At 42.8% G+C, this 24650-nt stretch overlaps 1 protein-coding gene across 1 annotated transcript in view; it reads left to right on the top strand.

Moving 5' to 3' along the window:
* INTS9 (integrator complex subunit 9) overlaps nt 1-24650 on the top strand; it is a 57628-nt gene continuing 32978 nt past the window's right edge. Inside the window, exons 1-8 of the mRNA XM_026846376.1 lie at nt 1-36; nt 4094-4221; nt 8937-8997; nt 11476-11538; nt 15700-15839; nt 17734-17820; nt 22358-22478; nt 24498-24632. Of these exons, the coding sequence (XP_026702177.1) occupies nt 28-36; nt 4094-4221; nt 8937-8997; nt 11476-11538; nt 15700-15839; nt 17734-17820; nt 22358-22478; nt 24498-24632 (744 nt within the window). The 5' untranslated portion in view covers nt 1-27. The remainder of the gene's footprint in view (nt 37-4093; nt 4222-8936; nt 8998-11475; nt 11539-15699; nt 15840-17733; nt 17821-22357; nt 22479-24497; nt 24633-24650) is intronic.

Here is a 24650-nt window from a genome sequence, read left to right as displayed (position 1 = left end):
GTCCCGGTAAATAGAGCCGGGTGAAGCATGAAGCTGGTGAGTGCGTGGGGTTGGGGGCGCGGCGAGAAGGCGGGGAGGTTCCCGGGATCGCCCCCTGGGCTGCGGCAGCTTCGGCGCGGCCGGGCGTGAGGGGAAACTGAGGCGGAGGGGTGGCGGCTCTGAGGGAGGTGGGCTCAGTGCTCGGCTGTTAAACGGTCGGTGGGGAGCTGCCGCCTGAGGGGAGGGCACCGGGGGAGGCCCGGGCGGGCCGGGGTTAGGCACCGGCACAGGCCTCGGCAGGCGGCTCTCAGGCCTGCTGCCCTGCCCCTCCCTCCCCCTCGCCCCAGGGGTCTGTCCGGCTGTGGGGTTTTGGGTCGGATGAAACACTGGGTGGGATTCAGGAAGACGAGGAAGAGGGTGTCTCGCAGCCTTCCTACACTTAAACGCGAGACTCGCTGTGGAGCAGTGCTGGAGCTAGACCCCTGCACGTGTGGCTTCTACTGGGTTGCTCTAGGAATATTAATAAATCCCTGCAGTTTGTAATAAAGTCGTTTTCCATCAGCAGTATGACGCTAATACGGGTAGTTAGTTACCTATAAGAAAATCAGCCTGGCATAGCTTTGCCAAGAGTGCGCTGTACTTCTGACAAATATTTTGGTTCTGGTATTACAACCTTCTACGGGGAGAGTTAACAGAAAATATATTACCTTTATTATTATTATTGGTCTCCTCTCTAGATCTCCCTTTTCAACTATTTAAGTTTCCTTGGATTCAGCCACTACTTTATTTTCGAGGAAGAATTTCCCTGTTTCACATAACGTGCTGCAATTCTTTGTCTGGAGGTGAAAACCGAAGCAGGTTTCAGAAAACCTGAGCATAACATTTGATTTGTTTAACTTGAAGTTACACCGTTGTGAAATGTAAGATTGTCTCTGTTTTATGACGGGGCAGTTTGGGAAGCTTCATAGAAGTGAACTTGGATTCTGAGCTTGTTTTGAAACTTCCAGTAAATCACAATTGGTGGTGTAACCATGTAAAGTTAAATCAGTAGGCAGGTGCCCGGAGAGCTTGATCCTGCATAATCTTACATATGCGATTAAGTCTCTCTGCATGGATGAATACTACCAGTGGGATAAACTGTGCAAAGCTAAGCACTTCTGGATGTGATTGTGGAGGCTGATATGATGCAGGGGGGTAAAAGCAAGCTGTAAATGAAGACCATAGTGGAAATTCAGAATTCTTTTAATGCCTAAAGTCTTGCGTAGGGAGAGGGAAGGGTTTAGGGGAGCCAGTGCAAGCTGTCTGAAATCTGTATCATAACATTTTATGTGTAAGTTTGGGGACTGGGGATCATAAGGCCAGGTTCTTCATCTTATGTTTGTTTGGAACTGTGTCTGAATCTTGGGGTTGTGGGGGGAGAAGATGGATGCTATTTCATCCTCTCTCATAAATTCGGGTTGCATTTGGAAGAACAAGGCAGCGGTGATGGACTCCAGACGTGATTCAGAATCCAGTGAAAATGTCAGATTCCCACAAATTCGAATCTGCTTTGGTCCAGGCAAATCCAGTTGCTGATTTCCCCCTAGATTTTAAGCTAGCGTGTGATATTAATACTGAAAAAATGCGCTGTAGTATTTGTTGGCTTCAGTTGGAATTCAGAGCGCTAGCTTTAACCTGCAAGATTTGGACTGTTTTGGAGCTGCTAGCGTGAGACGACATCTCTTTTCTCTGTCACATTGCCATCCATGAGATCACCAGAGATGCTCCGAGCTGGCGAGCGCTCAGCGTGAACCAGATGTCTGCTGAGAGCCTGCCTCTGCAAGGGCCTCAGCATCTGGAATTAGCCCCTCATCTTGACCTCTTTGTGCCCCACTTTGTCAAACTTTCATCCGATTTACAAAGCCTGCCAAGGAAGTTGTGAGCTGAGGTGAGCGTATTTAACACAACTGTTTTCCAGTTAGGAGATGAGGCACCAGCCTTTAGCCATGAGGGAATAAAGATAGAAGCAAACAAATCTTAGAGCAAAAAGGACTTGTGTTTTAGACTGGTCAGGAATATTAGTGACTGGGATCTCTGGATTTGTTTTAAACAGTAACAAGTACAAACTGGGTGGAAATTATCACATTTATAGTGTATATAGAGACATATATAGTGTAGACACTCCGATTCTTGGATTCCTACTCTAAAATTCTAACAGAGATACAGGCCCAGAAATATCACCTGTGCAAATAGCTGTATAGCATATATGAATTGCTTTTTTTTTTTAGTCACTTTACTTGAATCTGGTAGAAAGAGTCCATTGACTCTCAGGAATCCATTTACCACAGTGTGACAGCCACAGATAGAGATTATTTTAGATGCTTTTAAAGAAGAAAAGAGGAAGATTTTCCAGTTAGCTCGTAGATGTCAGGGTCGTGATCCTATTCATGATTTTTAAAAAAGCAAGAAAGTGTTTTGTTGATAAAAGTGGTGATATTTCATTGACTTTTTAAATCACCAATAGTTTAAAAGCTACAAAAATAGTTTAGATCTTATTTTTTTCATTTCTCATTATTTACTTGGATTTATAGCTTCAGTTGTCGAAATTCTGGTCTGGTGAGAACTTAATTTCACATGCGAATTTGTATTTGTGAATAAAACAACTGAATTCCTTGCTTGTGTACTCCCTTCTTCCACCAGCTTGGCTTTTCGTGGTTTTTTTAAACTTTGCTAACAGCAGGCAAAATGTAATGTTGTTCCTTGATAATTAAGGCTTTGTGAATTTAAAACAAAAGTCTTTGTGATTTTTTTTTTTAATTTAATACTTGGGGCTTAGTAGCTTTTTAATATTTAAATATAATTTAAAACAGGTTTTTGATGAATGTATGTAAATAGACTCCTTGGGAGCTGTTAATCCAGACAGCTGCAGTCCTGTGCTAACATATTGTGGCCAGAGGTAGAAAATGAAATAATTCATCTACCTTCTTTCCACTTCTGTGGAGTGAAGTATAGAAAGCGAGCAGAAGGTATAAATGACTTAGAAAATGACTTAGTCTGTTTTTAGTGCAGTGCATGGCCATCCAACTGATATTTTTCATCTTAATTGACCAAAACCTGAATTTAAAAGCAAACGTTTGACCATCTGAGTGTTGCTGTGCTGCCAGATGCCCAGACTTGGGAGATGCAGAAATTTGTATCCGAGATGCAAAATCTCCTATTCTTGCAGTCCCTGAAGAACCATCGAATTCCTTGTCAAAGAAGAGAAACCCTCATGTGGAGGTGGCCGGGCTTTATTCAGACATTTAAATTTCTAATCCCGCATTTTAAAGCTGGCATTTTTATTCACTCCTCTTCTTATTCAAAGCTTCAGCTGCTCCTGTGCCTCGTTAAATGTTTGCCACTCTCCATACAAGAGGTGACTGCATCTCAATGATGCTGAAGTGCCCCCGTACATAACCTGCTTACTGGCTCATTAAGCTTGCAAAGCATTTGGGATTTCTCAGTACACAAACCCTTCCATTCAGGTATGGTTGTCCATTCCCTCGTGTTTCCTCTTTGCCTTTAGCAAGACAAAAAGCAGGTGAGAGCATGCCCCAGAGCTGCTGCGGTGCACACGAGCAGCTTCCTCTGCTGATCTGTGCCAAGCAGCCGCAGAAGGTGTGGACTGCACCTTGTTTGGTTGTTTAGCCTGGTTTCTGAAGGAAATAAAACTTGTGTTCCTGCAGGGCTTGTCTCCCTCCCTTTCCACCCCAAGTAATTACAAATCTGCTAGCCAATTTCAGCCAAGTTTTGCCAGTAGGACTAGGTTTTAAAGAAACGGATTTTCTGTGATTTTTGTGAAAATAGGTGGTCGTTAGAAAAGAGATTCTGCATGTGTCCTAAATTGGAGAGAGGAGTTTTGTCATCCTCTCAAGCCTTGTGATCAAAACACCTTGTCTGAAGAAAATCCGCCCTTTAATACCTTGACACGAGGAAATCTCAGTGAACGCACACAGATTCATGGGAAATCAGGTTTTATTCTGGTGTGTGTGAAACTACATGTTTCGAAATAAGGGGGGAAAAAAAGGCAGGTTTGGGGGGATTTCACTCTGTTGGTAAAGGTTATGAGTAACTCATCTTCATATTCTTCTTTCAGTACTGCCTGTCAGGACATCCAACCTTACCATGCAATGTACTCAAGTTCAAATCCACCACCATCATGTTGGATTGTGGACTGGATATGACGTCTACCCTCAATTTCCTCCCGTTGCCCCTGGTTCAGAGGTATGTTCTGCAGCCTGTAAGCACTTAGTCTGTGTCTTCTTGGGTTGCAGTTGGAGTGCTCTGTGTGAAATGGTGTATGGGAAGGAGGGAGGGGATGAGTACAAATGAACAGCATCATCTGATATCATAAATAGACTTTGTTCACTTAAAAATTCTCTTTATCAAAATAACGTCCTTTGGCTCACTAGACGGAAGACATTTTATGGATTTATTGATTGGTTTTTCTAGATAATTTATTCTAAGCTTCAGTAAAGTATTGCTGCAACTGCTCAGCACAAGTGAGGTCACATATCTGTCATCTTTCTGGCTTCTTCATGCAAGATGAGATAAATGGGTAACTGAGATGGAGCGCGTGGAGCCCAGCAAGTACTGTTTAACCACTGTCATCTCAGGCTTTTCTTCAGAGCATAGACTAATGCAAAGGAAAATAGCACTTAACAGTCCTCGTTAGTTGACTTGATGATATAATTGTTCCCTTTTAAAAATTAAATAAATAAAAGGGCAGTACAGGTGGGTGGAGGAGTAGAACAGCAGTAAAACAAAAGTAAAGTCTAGAAGAGAATCCTGAGATGAAGACTCACCCTTCTGTGCCCTCACTACAAAGTTATGTTTTCCCAGGTTTTTGGATTAATTTGGATATTCAGTTAGGGTGAAATAAATGAAATAAATTGCCAAAATGAGGTGTTGGAAGGGTGGGAATGAGTAACTCCTGGTGATGGGAAGCAGTCAGAGTTTTTACAAAAGCCATTTTAGTAACTTCGATCCACGAGGAAACAAGTGAGGAACGTGTCTGGGTTCAGGGCATGCTTGATTGAGAAGGGGAGAATATGATTGGGAAAGAGAGTTTCCTAAGTGACCTAATGAGGTTAAAACAGTTTTTGTCCAGCACTTCCTATGATTTGTTATTTTTTGGAAAGGAAAAGAATAGACAATGCTTGCATTGTTCTGCAAAAACATGGAGTTCAAGATCTGTTGTAGAATAGGCAACAAATGCCTTAAGACTGATCAGTGTGATAGTCAATTTTTGTCCCGTTCCGTAATGCAACTGCAAACTACAACATTTAGGGGCAGCAGCAGATTTTAAAGGGATCCAGAAAATTTGGGAAATCCAAGTACAGACAGAATTGCCTTGCATTTGCTTTCTCTCGCCCCCCTGAATTAAAAGGAAATTGAGAGAGAAACAAGTAGCAAAATTAGGTGATTGAACAAAGGCTTAAGAGGTTCTTTAGAACTGCAGGCATCAGCGCTCTCTGGGGATATGCCAGCTTTGTCTGCTGATAGCAGACCCTGGGAATGAACAGCCAAATTGCAGGTCACAACCTGGAATTCCCTACGTACCTCCAGAATGTCTGCACTAAAATGACTAAAACTCAATAAGAAAGGATGTCAGATTTGACCCCTGATGGCCCAGTGGAATCGGAGCAAACAGTTGGATTTAAATCCAATCAATCTTGTCGGTAAGGTGATTGAACACCCCTTACAGCAAGGATTGTCCTAAGCACATGGACTTGGGCAAGAAATTGATCTCTTCAGTACTCTACAAAACAGATGTCCTGCAGGTAGTTGTGGAAATGAGTTAGAAACTTGAGGAGGAATGTGACTGCCACTAAAAAGCCCCTATCTCTCCATAGTATTCATAGTTGTGCCATTATATATTAGGTCTCCTTTACCATGATGTCTAAATACCTCTGAGATTCCAAAGTGTATTATCAACATGACACGGCCAGGTGATAGAGAGCTGACATTATCATCAGTGTCCAGGTGAGCGACTACAAGAAGGACTGGCTGCCTGAGGTCTTGTGTGAAGCACAGAGCGGCGCAAGAAGTTAAATGTAGATCTGTCAGATCTTAGTTATTGCCAGCTGCATGTCCTCTCAGATCCAAATGTGCTGCTTCTTGCAGCTGGGCTGAGAGGGACCCATGTGAAACCTTAACTAGAGAGGAGCTATGCTTCTCTCTGCTGTCTTTAAACCAGAGGTCCCCACAGTATAATCCTGGAGCTACTTGGGTTCTGCAAGTCTTCAGTATGTGGCCTGCAAAGGTATCCAAATTTTTACCTCAGTGGAGTGTAAAGGTATGATATTACAGAGGATCTTTGCTATGCAGCTAAATCCTCTGTTGTACCTGGCATGGGACCCTCCTTGAGCAAACATTTTGAGAACCTGTACTTTAATCTATAAGAGGGGAACGTGCTGTAGTGTTTGTGTCATTAAAGGGACTGGACATTTTTTAAGGTTCTTTGCTCTTCAAAAAAAGCCGGTCAAGGGGTATTTATAGTTCACCTTGTCCTGGAAATGGCAGTCCCTGTTCTCAGTAGCCCATGGAGCATGTGCAAAGTACCTCCGGTTGCCAAACACGTTATGCCAGTTCATGTACTTTGGAGGAGGTTTGTCAACTGAAATTTTCTCCCCTGTTCCAAAGTCAAATGCAAAACGGTAAACCGAACATGTGGGAAGCTCTTAACCTTTCCTGTCTAGCCATGACACAATTGCTCACATTATTTATGGGACAGTTCTAGCTATTTTGGATTAATCAATCACTCTGTTACAATGTCAAAACTATGTTGGCAGGAACTGTGTAACTTCTCAGCTTCAAGGTAAAGAGTCCCTTCTGTCCTGTGTTGCTTATTGCACTTTTACCCTCACAGAAGTCCTGTCTGCTAATTTTGCCTCTCTTGACAAGCCTGTATACTCTTCAGTGGATGCCAGGTTTGGTACAAATCATGAATAAGGCAAACAATGTACTATTAGGGGGAGTGGGACCAGCAGATCAAGGGAAATTTATTCCTGTCTGCCTTGTGCTGGTGAAACCACAGTTTGGATTCCCACCTGAAGATAGATGCTGAGAAACTGGAGAGGGTGTCCAGAGTGCTTCAAGATAGTCAGGAGCCTGTGACTACACAGAGAGGTTGAGGGAGCTGGGCTTGTTCAGTGTGGCAGAGAGGAGGCTAGACAGGGAGCTAACAGCCACCTAATCTGCTTCAGAGGAAGTTCCAGAGGCAATAGAGCCAAACTCTTCTCAACGGTGGCAGGCAGTATAAGGGGCTAGTGGCCACAGATTGTGTCTTGGGAGGCTCAGGTTTGCCATTAGCCTCCCGGTGATGGAGTTTTTCTTAGCACTTTCACCCATCACCAGAGAGGCTCTAGGGAATCTCATGCACCAGGGATTTGCAGGACACGGCTGAGCAAAGCTGTGGCTGACCTGATGTAGTGCTGGCTTTGAGCCTGCAGACCTCCAGATATCCCTTCCAGCTAAGGTTTCTGTCCTCTCCTCCCCTATCTGTCAAAATTGTTGCATATCAGAGTGGTTTGTTCTTGCTTTTTCCATAGCTCTTTTAGTCTCTCTGCACCAGTTCTACTCAGCCCCTTCAGTCTCCAAAATACTGCTCTTAAGTTGTGCTTTTGAATGTGTCAGTGGGGAGTACATTTAGCCACTTCATCTTTTCTATCATCTGACTTCTTCAGACTTTATCCTCAAAAGGGGGTTACACTTCTCTGGCATAGCTTCTCGATGACATATCCTTCTGCTGTCACTCCTTACCTTCTGTCTTCACTTGTCTTGAGCCTTCGATTTCCCCATTTTCCTTCCTTGTGACCTTCCGGAGTGCCAGTTAGAATTTGTTCTTTTATGCTGATGTTAGTCTGAACACAGCAGTCCTCTGAGCCCTTGAATCACTTCCTACTTTCAAGATCTGAAATTTCAAAGCCCTTACAGCATATAAGCATGCCTGTCTGTAGAGCTTAGCGTGCAACACTTGCAGATTTCAATGCGACCAGCTTCTTGAGTTTTGTCTCCAAATCTGAGGTTCTTGCAGGGCTTGGTTCCACGTGGGTCCAATTCTCTTGTTTCCTCAACTTTTTCTGAATTTCTGCAGATGTACTTGAATCTGGGCAGACAGTGGGTTTAGAGCTCAGTTGTAAGCTCACCCAAAAAACAAATGTGACTGTGGAGTATAAATATGTCTCTCCAGATATGGTAGCAAGAAATGCTGCAGCAATTACTACTGTAAACTCAGGATTACAGCATCCACTTTGACTTTTCTTTATTAGCATTTGAAATAATTTTTAAAAGGGCCCCTGCCATTGCTGAGTGGTACCAGACCTGCCAGCTTAAAACATGCAGTTTGCAGCAAAACGTCCTTGTCCCTTTGTTTTTCCAACCCATGTAAACACACTGTACAGCTCTTAGTGTGGGTCTTGGGGTGAGACCTAAGCATGAAACCAATAAAATCACAATCTCTGTGTTTATAAATTACTTAGTCCAAAGCATTGGGCTCTCCCTGCCATTGCCAATGGGAGTATTTGTCTGTCGTTTTCTATCCCAGTGCACTTTTACGCTGCTTTTTTTACTGTTTCAGTCATAGAGTTTGTTGCTGTCCTAACTTCTTCTGTTTATACAGCCAGTTTCACCACAGGGCAACATAAGCAGCACTGAGCTTTTTTGAAATTCTCACCATAAATGACTAAAATCAAATTCCCTGCATGTGTCGTCCTCTTATTCTTTTTACTTATAAGTGTCATAGTCATGATTTGTATAAGTCATTTCAGTTGAACACTTAAACAGTGAAACTGTCTGTCTGTTTTATTGAGATTGTTAGTTCCCTGAGACAGAAATGGTGTTCTCCTTCCTGTGTGACACCAAACAGAAGGTCTATGCTTAGCGACTGATAATGATATAATTCATATTGCAATATTATTTTTTTTCTCTTTCTGCAGCCCCAGGCTGTCCAGACTTCCTGGTTGGGTTTTGAAGGATGGAAGCACGTTTCTGGACAAGGTACTGTACCAATGGTTAGAATTTTCTTGCTGTGCAAAAAGCTACCTGAAAGGTTAAGGAGCTTGTGCTGCAGGAACAATACCTCCATGCTGACTCATCGCAAAGTTTTCTATGTGTACTCTTACCAGCCATGATGTCCTTGTTGAGCAGAACATTTTGAAACAAAATGCTAACAGCAACTCTGAGGCTTTCAGTCTTCGGAGGCAGCCTAGCTTTTTAGAAAATCCTCTTAAAATGCAGAAATCATCAGTATGAATATTTTCTTATTTCATGGAGCTCCATAAATAATAGTGCTTTGCCTTCTTAAGAGTGCCTTTTATTCAACAGCCTCACTTTTCTGACAGTAAAGCTTCATAGCATGCTTATAAATGAGGTTGGTATCATACCTTTTTTTAGGCAGGAGGACTATGAGAAAGTGAATGGTTTGCCAATGGGGGGGCCTCGTAGAGGAAAAGCGTGTCTTTGGCCTCTGAAATCAACGTGTGTTCTGCTGCTGGACATAGCAGGGAGGATATTATCTCTGGGCTCCTAATTCTAAGACACAGGACTTAGCTACATGAGAGACACCGACATTTTCTTTTTCTCCCCCCTTTTCATTACATTAGTTTTGTAGGCAGAATTTATCCAAGGCTTCAACCAAAACTAGGCACTGCAGCATCCAGCTTGATCTGCCATAGGGGAACAATGAACACAAAAATATGTCAGACGTTAGTAAAATAGGCAGATACATTTCAAATGTGTGCAGCAATAGGTATCAGTAGAGAAAATACCGTTTTAATAGACTGTTCTCTGACTATGTGAACATTAAAGGGAAACAGTAATAACAGTTGCTTTTGTAGGGGACTTTGAGGTGGACAAAATGGATTGATCTGATTTTTACAGGCAAGAGAGCTGAAGATCATAGATTAAAGACCTGATTTTTCTTCTCATTGGAGACAAAAGAAACTGTATAGGCAGCATTTCTGTTAGTAAAATAGTAACAACTCTATTCAGAACACATGCTAACTGTCAATCGCAGAGGCTCAGTGACAGGAATGGAGTTGCCCAGTTTGAATTCCCTGGAATTTGTTTCTCCTGAACCCCAGCCTTTGTCTCAGAGCTTTGGACTCCATTCTGTCCAAAGAGCGGGTAGGCTGTATATATTTTTATATGTGATATACTTAAATTTCTGTGGTGCTGCTGCTGCAGTGTGTGCTCAAGAGAAATCTTCAAACTCGCACAGCATCAATGGAAAGCATGTTAAAAATTCAAAGGCAGCGTCTCTTACCTTCACCTTGACCATTTTGACTGCATGGAATGGTAAATTCTTTGACCCATGCTGGAAAAAGGCAAGGGAAGGAGTCAAAGGGGGATGTTTTATCATGTCGGGTGGACATTCCTGTTATAGCACTCTCTGGATGACAGTTATAAAACTTAAGTCCTGGAGAGGCATTGAAATTTGCTGCGATCTAGTTTTAATCATTTTGAACTCCCTTGAGATGAGGTTAGGAGACTTCTGCCACTAGATGTAATTGCTCATTCATTATTAGTTGGCAGGTGCACTGTAATTATTAAGAATTGGATTCAATTTTTAATTCTGTCAGTCTGAAGGTGCCTGAGACCACTCGCTTTGGGACAAGCAAGAGAAGCATCCACAAGAGAAGGCAGAGTGGGAGATAGGTAGCCTGTGAGGTGTGTTAGGACTCGAGTTGGGAATATTTTTGTTCCATACATAATCTTGAAGAATGTGACTTTTCATGTGACAAAGATTTCTGATGTCAGCCTTGGAAAAAAAAGGAAGAAAGTAGGGGACTAGAGATCCATTAGAGAGAAATCTAACAAAAAGTGCCATGTGGAGCTTAGATACCCAAAAGGTGTTTCATCAGATGCTGTGAGGCAGAGGCTGAAAATTGTATTCTTCTGTTTCTAATAAGACAGAAAAGGTTTGATGTTACTTGGAACCAAAACTAAATTCCAAACTTGTAAGACAGCCAGGGTGCTATAAGGGTGCTGTGCACACCTTCCAGGCCAGGAGCAGCAGTTCTGAGAAGAATGGTCTTCCTGAGCCACTTTTCAATTCATACTTTACTCCTGATTCTGGTAGACAAAGTCAATTCGGATTGTTACAGGTTGCCCAGCCAACACATCTGCAGTTGGAAGAGCAGAGAAAACACATCTTCTCAGGACAGCACCTCCTTCATGACCCCAGCAAAACCAGTCAGTGGTTACTGGGGTCCCTTTCCTTACCTCCCAGAGTGTTCTCTCTGTTCCTCCAAACAAGCATCTGATCCCTTGAAGAACCAAGCAGCCTCATCTTGCATAAAAGCAATTTCAGCAGATCTGCTTGTAGCAAATTATATCTAGAAGAGGGGATAATCATAATGTAGTAACGGGCTGGAAATTACCTGTGTTAAGGTTTTGAAAGTGCAAAATCTGCTGCATTGGAGTAACATTGTCTTGTATTTTTGTGTCTTCTCTGTTGATGTGTTTTTCTTACAGGAACTAAAGGAGTGCTCTGGCCATGTGTTTGTAGACTCTGTGCCTGAGTTCTGTTTACCAGAGGTGAGTTTGATCAAAGCCTTATGGAGAAATCTGACTCCATTCAATCATGTGGGAGAAACTTGCTAAATTATTGTTATTAGATTCATGCTGATTTATCCCTACTCATAACACTACTAAAACCTCTGTGCTGTTAAGGTGCATCTAGTAGCTATGACACTGGAAAAAGGATGGAAACAGCCCTTTTCGACAATGGTTTTGGGATATCTGGTTGGTCTCTGAGCAGATCAATATCTCACAGAGAAGAAAAAGACTTAACCGTCCCTTTTTATGGACCTTGCAAAGACAATATGATTGAGCTGGACTTGATTATGACAGGATACATGTGCTGATCTAGATAAGGGCAGTGAATGAAGACAAGGAAGGCTGCTTGTCTCTAACCACAGATGCATGACCTGCCTAGTGGAGCTCTCCTGGGGAGCCGACCGTGTGGTTAAGGCACTGTTTGATTCTGCTGGGCTGCAGTCAGATGTGCTGTTCTGCCAGCAGCAAATTTAGGTTAAAAAGTTTTTCTGCCTTCTTAGCTATTCATTACTGCCTCTTTGAGGGAAGAACTGTACCTTCACATCCACTGACATAACTGCAAGTGGCTGCTTCTCAAGCTGGTTTGGGGGTTTTTCTTTTTAAAGTACCTGGGTTTTAAAAAAAAGAAAGCAAGACTATTGAAAATGTTTGAATTAACTGAGCTTACCTGACTGATCAGATTAACAGTGTATGTAGGAAAGCCGAAGAAGTAAAAAGCTGAGCAGAGAGTGGTGGGGGTGAATGGTGGGGAATAGTCTGGGAATAGTATCCTCTTTTCTCAGCTGTGTTCAGACTGTGATAACATCAGTTCTTTCATTTCATGTTGGGATGTTTTCTCTGTCTTTCAAAGACAGAGATGATTGCTTTTGGGCAGCGATTTTTTTTTTTTTCCTTTCTGCCTGACCTTGTTGACAGGAAGTACAAAACATTCCTGGAAGGTGGTTGTCAGCTTTCTGGGGTTCTCGCAACAGCACTTCTGTTCGTCGATTCCACAAAACTCACCTCTTACAGCTTCTGACTATTGTCATCTTGATTCTTTAAAGCAAGTTAACAGCTTTGTTAATAGTTTGCGCAAGTGGTATCAACAGATCTGTGTGTAATTGCTTGTTTTCCCCAACTGGAATGGATATAATCCAATCAGATTTAAAAAAAAAAAAAACAAAAAACACAAAAAAACCCCTAATAATTCCGAGTTCTTGTGAGCTTTCTGGTTACTGTCCTGTGGAAGGGAGATATGTAGGAAGCATCTGTAAACCCCATTGTGGCCCAGATTTTGGGAATGATTGAGTGTACATTTTGGATTCCATTCAGAATTGAGGCCATGCACAGGAATGATAATCTGCTGGGGTTTAGGGTGCTTCAGCTAGGCCTTCTGGTTACTTTGTTGGGCTGGAAATTACCCACATGTGTAGCTCTAAACATGACTGATCGGAAGTTGCTGCTTTGTTATGCCAGTGTCATCACTGAATCTAACTCTGTTTTCCAGCAGTCCATGGTACAACTAGAAGACAGCAACCAGCCACGCATGTCACCCTTGTAGGAACTTTACAAATGGCCTCTAAAATGCTTCAGTTCCCAAAGTTGCCTACAGATGCCAAGTCTCCTCTGGGAGCAGATCCTCTAGTGATACACAGCTCGCATCTCTAGCTTCACAGGCTTCCCTGTCTGGAGGAGGGTTCAGGTGTCATGGCCAGCCAAATGCATCAGCAGGGTAGAAGTATGTTGCTGGTGTTTGGCAGCGCAGTGTAAGGAGCCTGTGTGAAAGAAGCTTTGTCTTCTTCTTTGTCTCTTTCCATGCCACTTCTTTTGAAGAAACTTGTCTGCAAAAGCAGTTGGTTTGAGAATCACAGTATCACTTCCAGGAACACCATTGCCAAAGAAAGCCAAGTTTTGAATGGAATCCAGAAGCCACAAGGTGATAAGAGGCTGTCTCAGCAACAGAGTACACTTCCACATGTCAGAGTGCAGGGTGCAGCCTTCTCTTTGCTTGGCAATCTTCTGGTCTCTCTCACTTCACAGTCAAGAAACATTTTTAGACCTCTTCAGTTCATAGGCCCTTTTAGTGAGATTGCCGCAAGTCCCAGGGAAGATTATACTTTTGTTTTGGTTTTGACACCCTTTTCATCCTATTAGTAAATGCTTCTACGATGCTGAGATGTGGGATGCTTAAGCTTGACAAGTGGTAGTCTATATCCTCCTGATGCTGGGTTCTGCACTTCTGCCACAACAACCCCCAGCAGGGCTACAGGCGTGGGGAGGAGTGGCTGGAGAGCAGAGAGGGATTGATAATGGGGGGATTGAGAATGAGCCAGAGTGTGCCCAGGGGTCCAAGGAGGCCAATGGCATCCTGGCTTGTGTCAGCACTGGCGTGGCCAGCAGGGACAGGGAAGGGATCTGAGCCCTGGGCTCGGCACTGGGGAGGCCGCCCCTCGATTCCTGGGTTCAGTTTTGGGCCCCTCACCCCAAAAAGGCCATTGAGTGACTCGAGCGTGGGCAGAGAAGGGCAACGGAGCTGGGGCAGGGTCTGGAGCACAGGTCTGCTGGGGAGCGGCTGGGGGAACTGGGGGGTTCAGTCTGGAGCAGAGGAGGCTGAGGGGAGACCTCCTGGCCCTCGGCAACTCCCTGCCAGGAGGGGGCAGAGAGGGGGGATGAGTCTCTGGAGCCAAGGCCCCAGCGCCAGGCCCCGAGGGAATGGCCTCAAGCTGCCCAGGGCAGGGTCAGGCTGGCTCTGAGGAAGGATTTCTGTGCAGAAGGGGCTGTTGGGCGTTGGAATGGGCTGCCCAGGGCAGGGGGGAGTCCCCGGGATCCCTGGAGGGGTTGAAGAGTCGGGCTGAGCCAGCGCTGAGGGATCTGGGGGAGTTGGGAACGGTCAGGGGGAGGGTCATGGTTGGGCTGGAGGAGCTGCAAGGGCTTTTCTAACCGACATGATTCTGTGATGGCAAGCTGGGCTGGGGTTCAGCTTGGGGCTGAGTGACTCCCTGTTTGATTCTGTATGGTTTGGACACAGCTGGAAACCAAGCCCTGAAGGGCCAGCTTGGTAGGAGCAGGCATCAGCAGGCTCTTTGGTAGCACATAGTGAGTGTATTTCTGCTTGGCAAGCTTCGTAAGATAAAAGGGTGCCCTGTCATGAATCTGAGGATGGTGTTTCACCTACTCTACTCAGCTTGGAGATCATGCCTCCAACATTAGCTGTGATCATGGATCGAAACCATGAACGCTTAGCTATGAGTTAAGCAGCTTGTCACCAGAGCACTGTGTCAGCCCTCTGAAAAGCCGAGTGACCTACTTTCTTGCCTTTTTTATTCAAATTGCTGGACCAAGCCTTGTAATCAGATAATATGTGCTTGATGAGTGTTGAATTCCATTAGCTGCTCTATAATAACTGAGTTAGAGGTCATATATCTTGTAAATTTCTGACTTGACACCATTTGTGTTAAAGCATTACCAGTAAATATTTCTAATTAAAATTCCTTTAACAATGTGTGAAATCTTCTTTCACTCTCTGAACTGCTGTCTTAACTGTCACATCAAAACACATTGGACCCACCCGTCTGTTTTGTTGTATCCTATGAATGAGCTTAATCTCTTGCTGTAGAAAATGTGAATGATGAAGATGCCAAGCATTTAGTTTGGGAAAATAGGAGAATTATTTTAAGCATATGAATAAATACAATCTACTTTCATCTCTCTCACTCTCCTGGGGTACGGTACCATGTGCCACATAAAAATACGAGACACCCTGCTAAATTGCTACTGCAGAAGTTTTGGTGCCTGCCCAGTGTTCCTCCCTAAGGAAGCGCACGCATCAGTTCTTTGACAGAACTCTAATCATCATGCCTCTCTTAACGGCAGCCATTTCATTACATGAAAGACAGACAAACCGAGGACATGCTTTCCTTTCCAGATTTGAGAAGGGAAGAATTTTAGGGAGCTTTTAAAATAAGTCTTGTTAATTTAAGGGAAACGTTAATTTTTGCCACAGCTGAGACATGCTTGCCCCGCCTTCTTTTTCCTAAACCATTTACATTCCTGCAACATAAAGTGTTTTTTTTAAAAAAGTTTGTTTGGTTTTTTTTTTTTGCCATTGCTTAAACTGCATGAAAGGGTTACATGTTGCTTATCTCTTTCCTCTGTTTTCAGACTGAGCTGCTTGACCTCTCCACGGTAGATGTAATCTTGATCTCAAACTATCACTGCATGATGGCATTGCCCTATATCACAGAGTACACAGGATTCACTGGAACAGTGTATGCCACTGAGCCCACTGTTCAGATTGGCAGGTAAAAAGCCCCTTAATATTCTCTACTCCTCTTTCATCACTGCTAAGGAAAAGGTGTAAAGGACAATATGGGTAGAGGAGCGGTGTCTAATGTTCCGAAGAGGCTCTTAGGCAGTAGCTGAACGCCAGCCAAGTCCTTAGTGCTGCAAATATATTAACTCAATGTTTCCCAACCTCTGCAACCATCTGTCTTCAACATTTGCAGCAGGTGCTTTGTGTTGAGTCCAGGCAGTGGATGTGGGATAGTAGATCTTGAGTGGACTGAGACACCTTGAGAGGCAGTTACCATATAGCCAACTTCAGACCTCCAAAAACCATGAACCAAAGATCTTTTCTGCTCCTCGCTGCTCCCCTTAAACAAAAGAGGAATCACCAATCTTCAGCAATAAATTATTTTAAGATTATTGCCTTGCAGTTTTTCAGCATTTTAAATTAATTTAATCACACTTTTCTCCACATCATGGAGGGGAATTTAAGCTGGCTTCATCTCAAATGATAGTTGAGATACATAAGCTCTGAACGCCAAAGAGAAGCACTAAGAAAAACAGCAGACATATATGAGACTAGAGTAGAAAATGTAAGATGTGATAGGGCAGTCAGAAACTTAATACTTGGTCATCAAATTTGGCAGTCTTGCCTTAAAAAAGTTGTCTGTTGATTGAGTAGGTCAATACCAAAGGCTGCAGGTTTGGCCCTTGATGAAGTCAAAGTGGACTTGTGCTGTGCATCTCTCATGCAGAACAGCTGCCATGTTCAATAATTAGAAACCAGATTAGGCTGTGGTATCTGAACTACTCTGTAAGCTCTTTAGGGCAGGAATCTGTCTGTTAAAGGTCCTGTGCAAACTTTCCACGCCAGAGTAATTCTCCCTTTGTGTAAAAACAAACAGAAACTGAAGGCCCTTGTAGGAGAAAGGAATTGTATAAATATGAACTAGTAGTAGACCGCTGGGGTATTGCTGGCCCATAGCTGAAGATAACAAGAGTAGTCTTGTTGGAGAGGATACTGGTGTGCTTCTCCCCACCCCAAGTAATTCCAGATGCCATTCTTCTGCAGTTAAATCTGCCATTTCCTACCTTCAAGGAGAAGCACGCATACAGTTACCAATGCGGTTTAATTTTGGGCAGTAAGATCTGCAGTGCCATTTTTTAATGCCTGGCATATTTTTCTGTCTCAAGTGCTGTATTGTGCATTTATATATGAGGAGAGTTCACTCTGACAATGTGCTTGGCTTCTCTAAGTGATAAACAGGCATCAGCTAACAAGTTTTCTTCCTATATTTTTGTCTCATTCCATATGACAAGCAGTCAGTAATGAAGAAATCATCTTGTGCAGCAGGAGAGAGATTTGGGAGTTTCTCTTGTCCTACTGCTTTCCAAATAACCCGTGACCCAGTGGGCCAGATGCTCTGCTGTCGCAACCAGGCACACAGAATGGGACTGACTTGAGCTTGATGCACTCAGTGGGGAAACAGGACTAATGTTTGTGAGGGTAATTGCTGCGATGCCTCTGTGGGAAGAGAGTTTTTAAACTGAAAGAGAGTAGATTTAGATGAGATCTAAGGAAGAAATTCTTCCCTGTGAGGGGGGTGAGGCCCTGGCACAGGCTGCCCAGAGAAGCTGTGGCTGCCCCCTCCCTGGAAGGGTTCAAGGCCAGGTTGGACGGGGCTTTGGGCAACCTGGGCTAGTGGAAGGTGGCCCTGCCCATGGCAAGGGGTTGGAACTAGATGATTGTTCAGGTCCCTTCCAGCCCAAACCATTCTCTGATTCTATGAAGGACCTCTCTTTAAAACTGTAATAGTTTTACAATTTGTGTGATATTTTGGAACCATTTGGGATAAAATTCTCTCCTGTTTGAAGGGCTGCCATACTAATTCAGTTATGATGTCTTTTCAGACTTCTCATGGAAGAACTGGTGAATTCCATTGAACGTGTGCCAAAGGCTCAGTCTGCCTCCATGTGGAAAAACAAGGAGGTGCAGAGGTAAGGAGCCAGCCACCAGGAAAGGGTGACCGTCCTAAAACACTGTCCAAAACACTGACCAAATTCTAGATTTCACTGTAATGATGGCTCAGCTGCCACCATTTGAGACTGCTACTACCATTAAGCAGAAAAAAAAACTGAAGAGGTTTGCATCTATGGCTGCTTGAGTTGGTTCTTTCTTCAATGATTTGCACATTGTTGGTCTTCCAAACAACCATACGAGTTTGATTCCTGAAGGAAGACTTGATAGCATAAAAGTCTCCCCTGGTCTCCTCTCACAGAGTTTAGCTCCATGATGGTAGGTAAACCCAGCAGATTTTTGCATTAACATAATAAAAAATTGTTGAAATTAACAAGCTATTTAAACTTCATCATAATGTATTGAAATAATTTTAATTTAAAATGTTTTTTATATTCATGTTTGCTGAAATGTTAAGAAAGCCAAGACACAACTGTTGGAGGTCACTGATGGCCAACCAGAGCAGTGCCACCTTTCTTCCCAGGGCTGCAGTTCTTTTGCACTTGAACAGCAGAGGTGGGTTTTTTTTGGCCTTTCAAATCTTAGCGGCAAATTGAACTCTGAAAAAAAAAAAAAAAAAAGGTTAGTTGGAAACTCCATGTCCATTATTCCATCAATACATAACAACAAGGTACTCAAAATTGAGGTCTTCTACATGTAAAATTTTGAAAGCCTATGTAATCTAAAAATTATCCATATAGTTTACTAATTGCCCATAATGCTTTCCTTGGAAATAAAAACAGCTTTAGGTGCACAACATGTTCTGTGGAGGAGTCAGTTTTGGTTTTGGCACATTTTAAAGATAGGGCCGGTTGATTAGAAAGTTATTTTTAAAACCTGCTTTGTGCATTTTTAATTGATCTCCCATTTTCTACTCCTGATTCTTAACGTGACTTGATTTTAAAGTTTACTAAAATGAATCATTTCATACATTATAAAAGTAGTCTTGATATTTTTCAATATCACAGAGCAAAGAAATTAAAAATCCAAATTAACATATGTTTAGCTATATATTGTACTCTCCTGCTGAGCTTAGGAGCAGTCTTAGCATTATAACTCTCTTCTGAAGAAGACAAGTAAAATACAGATGTAAAACAAAGCCAAAGACAATAAAGTTGATCAGAATTTTTTGCTGGCTGATGTATACTCTGATCAGAATAGTGTTTTGGGTTTTTTTTTAATTTTGGAGTCCACTGGTCTGACCAGAACCACTCCTGAAGCTCACAGTGATGTGAAGAGAGAGGACTGCAGCCATTATTCTCATCACACTACTGCATGTGTTTTGTATGCATGGTTTAAAGGAGGATCATATATCTTAGAGCTCATTTAATGTCACTTTCCTGGTGGTCGTATTTTAGAAAAAGTGCTGTCTAGCACTTTGTGTGCTGTTGACTATTCCAGAGGCGAACACAGAGGTAATCTTTGTTCTGATTCAACTGCTGTAGAAGGCTGGAATCTTTTTGTTGGAGCAATATTTAAAATGCATTTTTCTGTCACATAATGCTTGGGAGGTACCCTAATATTGCTAGTTCCTCCTTGGTGCCATCAAGTACCTGTTGGAATGGGGTGGCAGCGAAGGTAGGAGGAAGGTATAAGCACCTACCCCCTGAGGACAGACGGTGTCCTGTCCCACATACAGGACCTCTGTAGAGCACAGAGCACTGCCACAGTATGGGATGTTGTTGGCGGGTCCGCCAGAGCTTTCCTAAAATGCACACCTTGCCTAAATACCAGGTAGAGACAGAGCAAAGAAATGCTGTGCTAGTGGAGATATCCATAGGTAGCCCTGCAGCTCTTTAGTAATGTAAGTCCGTGTATCATAAACTCTGCCTTGAGGCTGCTACAAACCACTGTTGTCTGTGAGCTGGAACAGGGAGAAATCTGAATCCCCTTTCCAACTCTGCCCCACCTGTGCTCTGAGTTTCCCCCTTCAGTTCCCTCTGCTTCTGTAAAATGGAGCTCCTATCCACCATAGAGGGTATACAGGGACTTAATTAATGTTTGCAAAGTGTTTTGAGATTTCTGGTGACAAGTGTCATGCAAGCGTGAATGGAACTGATTATTATAGCATGTGAGCAAACATCTACTGAGCCACAAATTAACACCTGGCTAATAGCACATGCAGGGTTGGACTGACATCCGTTATTTAAGAAAATGTGATCCTTGGTGAATTTTTTTTTTTAATGGTGTCTGTTGCTGGAACAGAATACTTATTACTTCTGAGTCTAAGTTTAATTTTTCAGGCTGATCAATCACCATTACAGCTTTACAGTTCAGCTAGTTCTACTCTGAACAGTTAGTATAAAACACAAAGTATTATCATCTTCATTAGATAAAGCATTGAAGCGTTTTAAATGCAAATACTGTATAAAATATAATAAGTTCATTATAGTGGCTTACGTTTTTCCATTATCAAATCCAGTCTGAACTAATTGCTTAGCAAGTTTTATTACCATTGGTTTTTATTTTAAATGAGCAATCTCATGGAAGCTCTGTAGATGCTCATCCAGGATGTCTTTCAGGCTGATTAGGATTCAGGGGGCTAAAGAGGAAGGTTGCCTTATGAAAGACACTTTGTCAACTACCTGTTTGATGGTTGCTTACATCTTTCTATAAAGTGTCTGAAACAGACTGTTTCCTGCAACAGAGTAGTGGACAAGAGAGGGCAGCATTCTGATCTAGTTTGGTACTGCCTTCCTCTCCCTTCAAACAAGAACATGTCGTGCCATATATTAAATGTTATCCTTTGTATTGAATGGGAAGGACTGTCTCTGTGCAGATGTCCAGTTATGAGCCTCTGAGTTTCTTAAGCATAATTTTTGAATACTTGCCACCAGACCGCGCTGCTTCATGATACCTTCCTGTTTGTGGCCGTAGATTGGCTGTCCTGGCATCTGCCCACACACATCTGGTTGTTAGGAGTGATCCATAATAGGATGTTGCCATAGTGTTAGTAGAGTCACTCCAGACTTTTCAATACCCTCTAGTAACTTTCTGTACAAATTTTAAAAGTGTGGGCAGCAGGTTGAATGCCAGCAGGGGCACACCCTGAGGAACCAGCAGTCCTTGTTGTCTCTGTGTGCCACTCAGCAAAGAATGAAACTGCTGGAGACTGGTGCCACTGGTCTCCGTTAGGGATCCAAGTATATTTACAGTGTAGCCACAGAGTCAGGGCTAATAGAAACTTACTTCAGTCACCAAGGACAATTCCCACTTTTCTCCATTACCTGGAGATATATTCTCCTCTTCCCAGAAGAGAAGCTCCTGAAAGCATCCAACACTAAATGCTTCTTATGGTAGGTTAAAGGCTTTTACAGGCAATTTGCTTCAGTGCAGTGGTGGACAACTATCCACGTTGTTTGGCCTTTTGCTGCTTATGACTTCCCAAAAAAGACCTTGAACACTTTGTTTGTTTCCTTAAGCGCAGTGTGCTTTCAGCCAGCATGTGCTGGAATTGCAGTTATCGCACCAGACCTGTACAGCAGTCTTGGCAATAGCTGGCCTTAATCCTTTCTTCAGTATCTTAAATTATGGAGGAGTTCACTGACCTAGTAGATATAACAATAAATTAAATTCCTTTAAACAAATTGATCAAAGAAACTTGACCAATTTCCATAAATCTTTGGAAATTGGTTTGAATTAGCCTTTGATTTAGCGTTGGTTTAATATACAAAAAAAATCCTATTCTTCTTACGCATTTGGCAGCTGTGCTGCTTCCTGCCTCAGTTCATGTTGCTAAGGAAGATTTATTTCCCAGAAGTTAGCCATCTCTCTTACAGCCTGTGCCATTACAGTTCACTTCTTCCCTTGACAACGCTGTCCAGCTAACTTGCAATGTCTGTGAAGAGCAGAATGGATGGATTTTACTTTGGTGTAAAACATCTCAAATACTTCCGTGTAGGGGATTTCAGGGAGCTCTGCAGTGTCAGCTAATGTATCCTTGCCAGTACACTTGGAAGGCAAGTGGGGTATCTTGAGTTGAAGGCAAGGAAGCTGAGGTGCAGTGGCACGTGCTCTTGTGAGAGACTGGTGACAAAAATGGGAGCAGAGCCAGCCTTTGTTCATGGTCTGGTACCTGTATTTTAATCACAAGATTGTGGATTGCTTTTGTTTTCAAATTCTTAGGTTATGCAAAATAGACACTGATCCAAGATCCTAGTCATCTCTACGAATTGTAGTGGTGTGTTTCATGTTGATGTATCAGATCAGCCAGAGTCTTTCATCAGTGGTGAAAATACCACAAGAGTTGCTGTAACACCTTCATCACAGCTACTTCTTTGATGAAAGGGCTGAATAACAACAAAGAGAGCTGAAGGGGAGCAGTCTTTGGGGTGAGGCAAAATGGGCAGTGTCCTTCTGCTCCTCAACAGGCAGGAAGTCTTGCTCATAACTTCGAAGCACCAGGCATATTTAAAAAGAAAAAAAAAGAGAATAAGATCTGGAGAATATAAACGGGAATAAAAGATGGTGGTCCATGGGGAAGTTGTGAAAATTTGCACGCCCCGTTGATCTTTGCAGGGTGCTGCCCGCCCCTCTGAAGGATGCAGTGGAGGTGTCTATGTGGAGGAAGTGCTACACCATGCCAGAAGTGAATGCTGCACTCAGCAAGATCCAGCTGGTGGGGTATTCTCAGAAAATTGTGAGTACCTATAAAGCTGTCCTCAGGAAAACAGTAACAACCTGTTGTTTCCCAGCTTTTCTCTAGAAATGCCTTTCCTTTTCTATTTTCCCTCAAGATCTAGTTACCCTAGCCTAGGAAAGCAAGACAGGATTATATTGAATGTCCCTCAGTCTGCCTCCCAGGAAGGGTTCTTGTTTGGTGAAATCAGGGAGTATCCATTTGTTTCTCCTCTTCCTCAGGGAGGTCAATTTTAAGGTGGTGTACCTTCATATTCGGAGTTGATGGCTAGCCCACTGAGAGCTGGGAGGATGTACCAAATGAATGCATCCTCTCCGTCTGTAAGCCACATCCCCTTCTGAGTTGCTGTATCTCACTTCTGGGAATCTTTTGAGTGCTTTATCCTCCACTTTCTTTTATACTGCAAATTAGGGATTGTAAACAAAACCTAATGGTTCGACCTGAACTTCAAAAACTCCTTTCCCAGGGTTCCCAGATAACATTTGTTGTCTATAATGCCCCTGTTATCCAGTGTGGTTTCTAGAATGAACTGAACCAATAGTTCAGTCGTCTGCATGTACAGTGTTCCCTTATGCCTTGTAGGCAGCATGCGGGTCATGATACCTCCTATTGTTGCTCAGGGTCATAAAAAATAAAAAGATGAGTTAAAATAAGTTGTGTACCCAGAGCTTTTTATTTTTTATATACCCAAGCAATGGGCCACTGAAGTTTGGAGACTGCTGTTTACATGTAAGACAGTTTGAAGCAGTAACCAGTGCTGTTGTGTGCTAAATTTGGTGAATTTGGGTTTGTATGGTGCTGCATTACAGCTGGTGAAAAAGACCCTGAGCCTCCACTGACATGGCTGCTGACATAAGTAAAGGCTGCAGCTTTGTCTAGCAACTGGACAGGTTGAGGGCATTTGGACTCCTCAGTATCCGTGTGTGGCTACTGTTCAGTTTTGACTATCCTCACAGTGTGGATGCACCCAGCCTAATTTTAGATCTGTGTGTCTGAGCCAATCATTCTTTTATAGTTATTGGGAAAAGAGACATACATTTTCTCTCTTCCCAAAGCTCACTTTTAAAAGAATCAGACCCTAATTAGCCACTTAACCCAAAACTGGGTGACAACATCAAGAATGGCTTGTTGTCTGTTTTACATGTCTGCGCATCAGCAGAATGTAGAGTCTTGATTTACACACTCTGAGGGATGGAGACCCTGCCACCTTTTGCAAGGCATCCAAATACATATTGAGATACTAGAAAAATCATTACAATTGGATGAATCAGATGCTTGTTCTATTATTCAGTAACCAGAAAGTAGATCAATTTAGTGAGGTATACACAGAGGTTTATTTTCCTTTCTCAAAACAAGTATAACATGTTACTGTGTACAGATAAAGCAATAAACTTTCTAATGACACCTGGAAAGGAGGAAACTGTCAGGTTGCTTATGCTTAGAACTGAAGCTGAAATTTGGATTGAATTTGCAGGATGTTGTTTCAAAATCAACAGTAGGTAACATTTTAAAAAAAAAAAAAAGTTAGAAAGTGAGTGAGTTTGAATGTTTTTGACAGCAAAATGCATAACCCAAACAGAGTTTTCTGTCAGTAGAGAACTCCTTGTAATTCCTTTTCTCCTGCTGACCAGTATCAATAAAATTTAATTATGGGAGTATAGAGTTTTCAAGGATGTAAAGCTCCTACAAGCTTCTCCGATACAGCAAAGGCATCAGAGGATCAGTACCCTGGTTGATTCCTCCATTTAGAGTTACAGTTCACTGTGAACTCAGTTAGATGCCGTAGAATTCACATGGAAGAGAGACTTTATGAAGGCCTGACCTCAAGAAAAGCTTTTCTCAGAGTGTGTGTCCTGGTACACATCAGTAAATAAAAACAGCAGACATAAAGGTCAGGAAACCAGCTTCATGAAGGCTTTGAATAGCAGAACTACTTTTAAAATTAGTATCACTGATGATAAAATGACCTGACTTTCTTGGGGGCTCACTCAAATTAATGTCTCTTGCTGTGTGTTTCAGGAGCTGTTTGGTGCTGTGCAGGTCACTCCTCTCAGCTCAGGCTACGCTCTTGGGAGTTCCAATTGGATTATCCAGTCACACTATGAAAAGGTTTCCTATGTTTCGGGATCTTCTCTACTTACAACACACCCTCAGGTACAGCCCCAGAAGACT

The sequence above is a fragment of the Athene cunicularia genome, assembly GCF_003259725.1.
Source record: "Athene cunicularia isolate RWA chromosome 3 unlocalized genomic scaffold, athCun1 chr3_part1, whole genome shotgun sequence".
NCBI lineage: Eukaryota > Metazoa > Chordata > Aves > Strigiformes > Strigidae > Athene > Athene cunicularia.
Note: the sequence above shows the minus strand (reverse complement) of the source record. Positions and strands in the feature narration are given on the sequence as shown.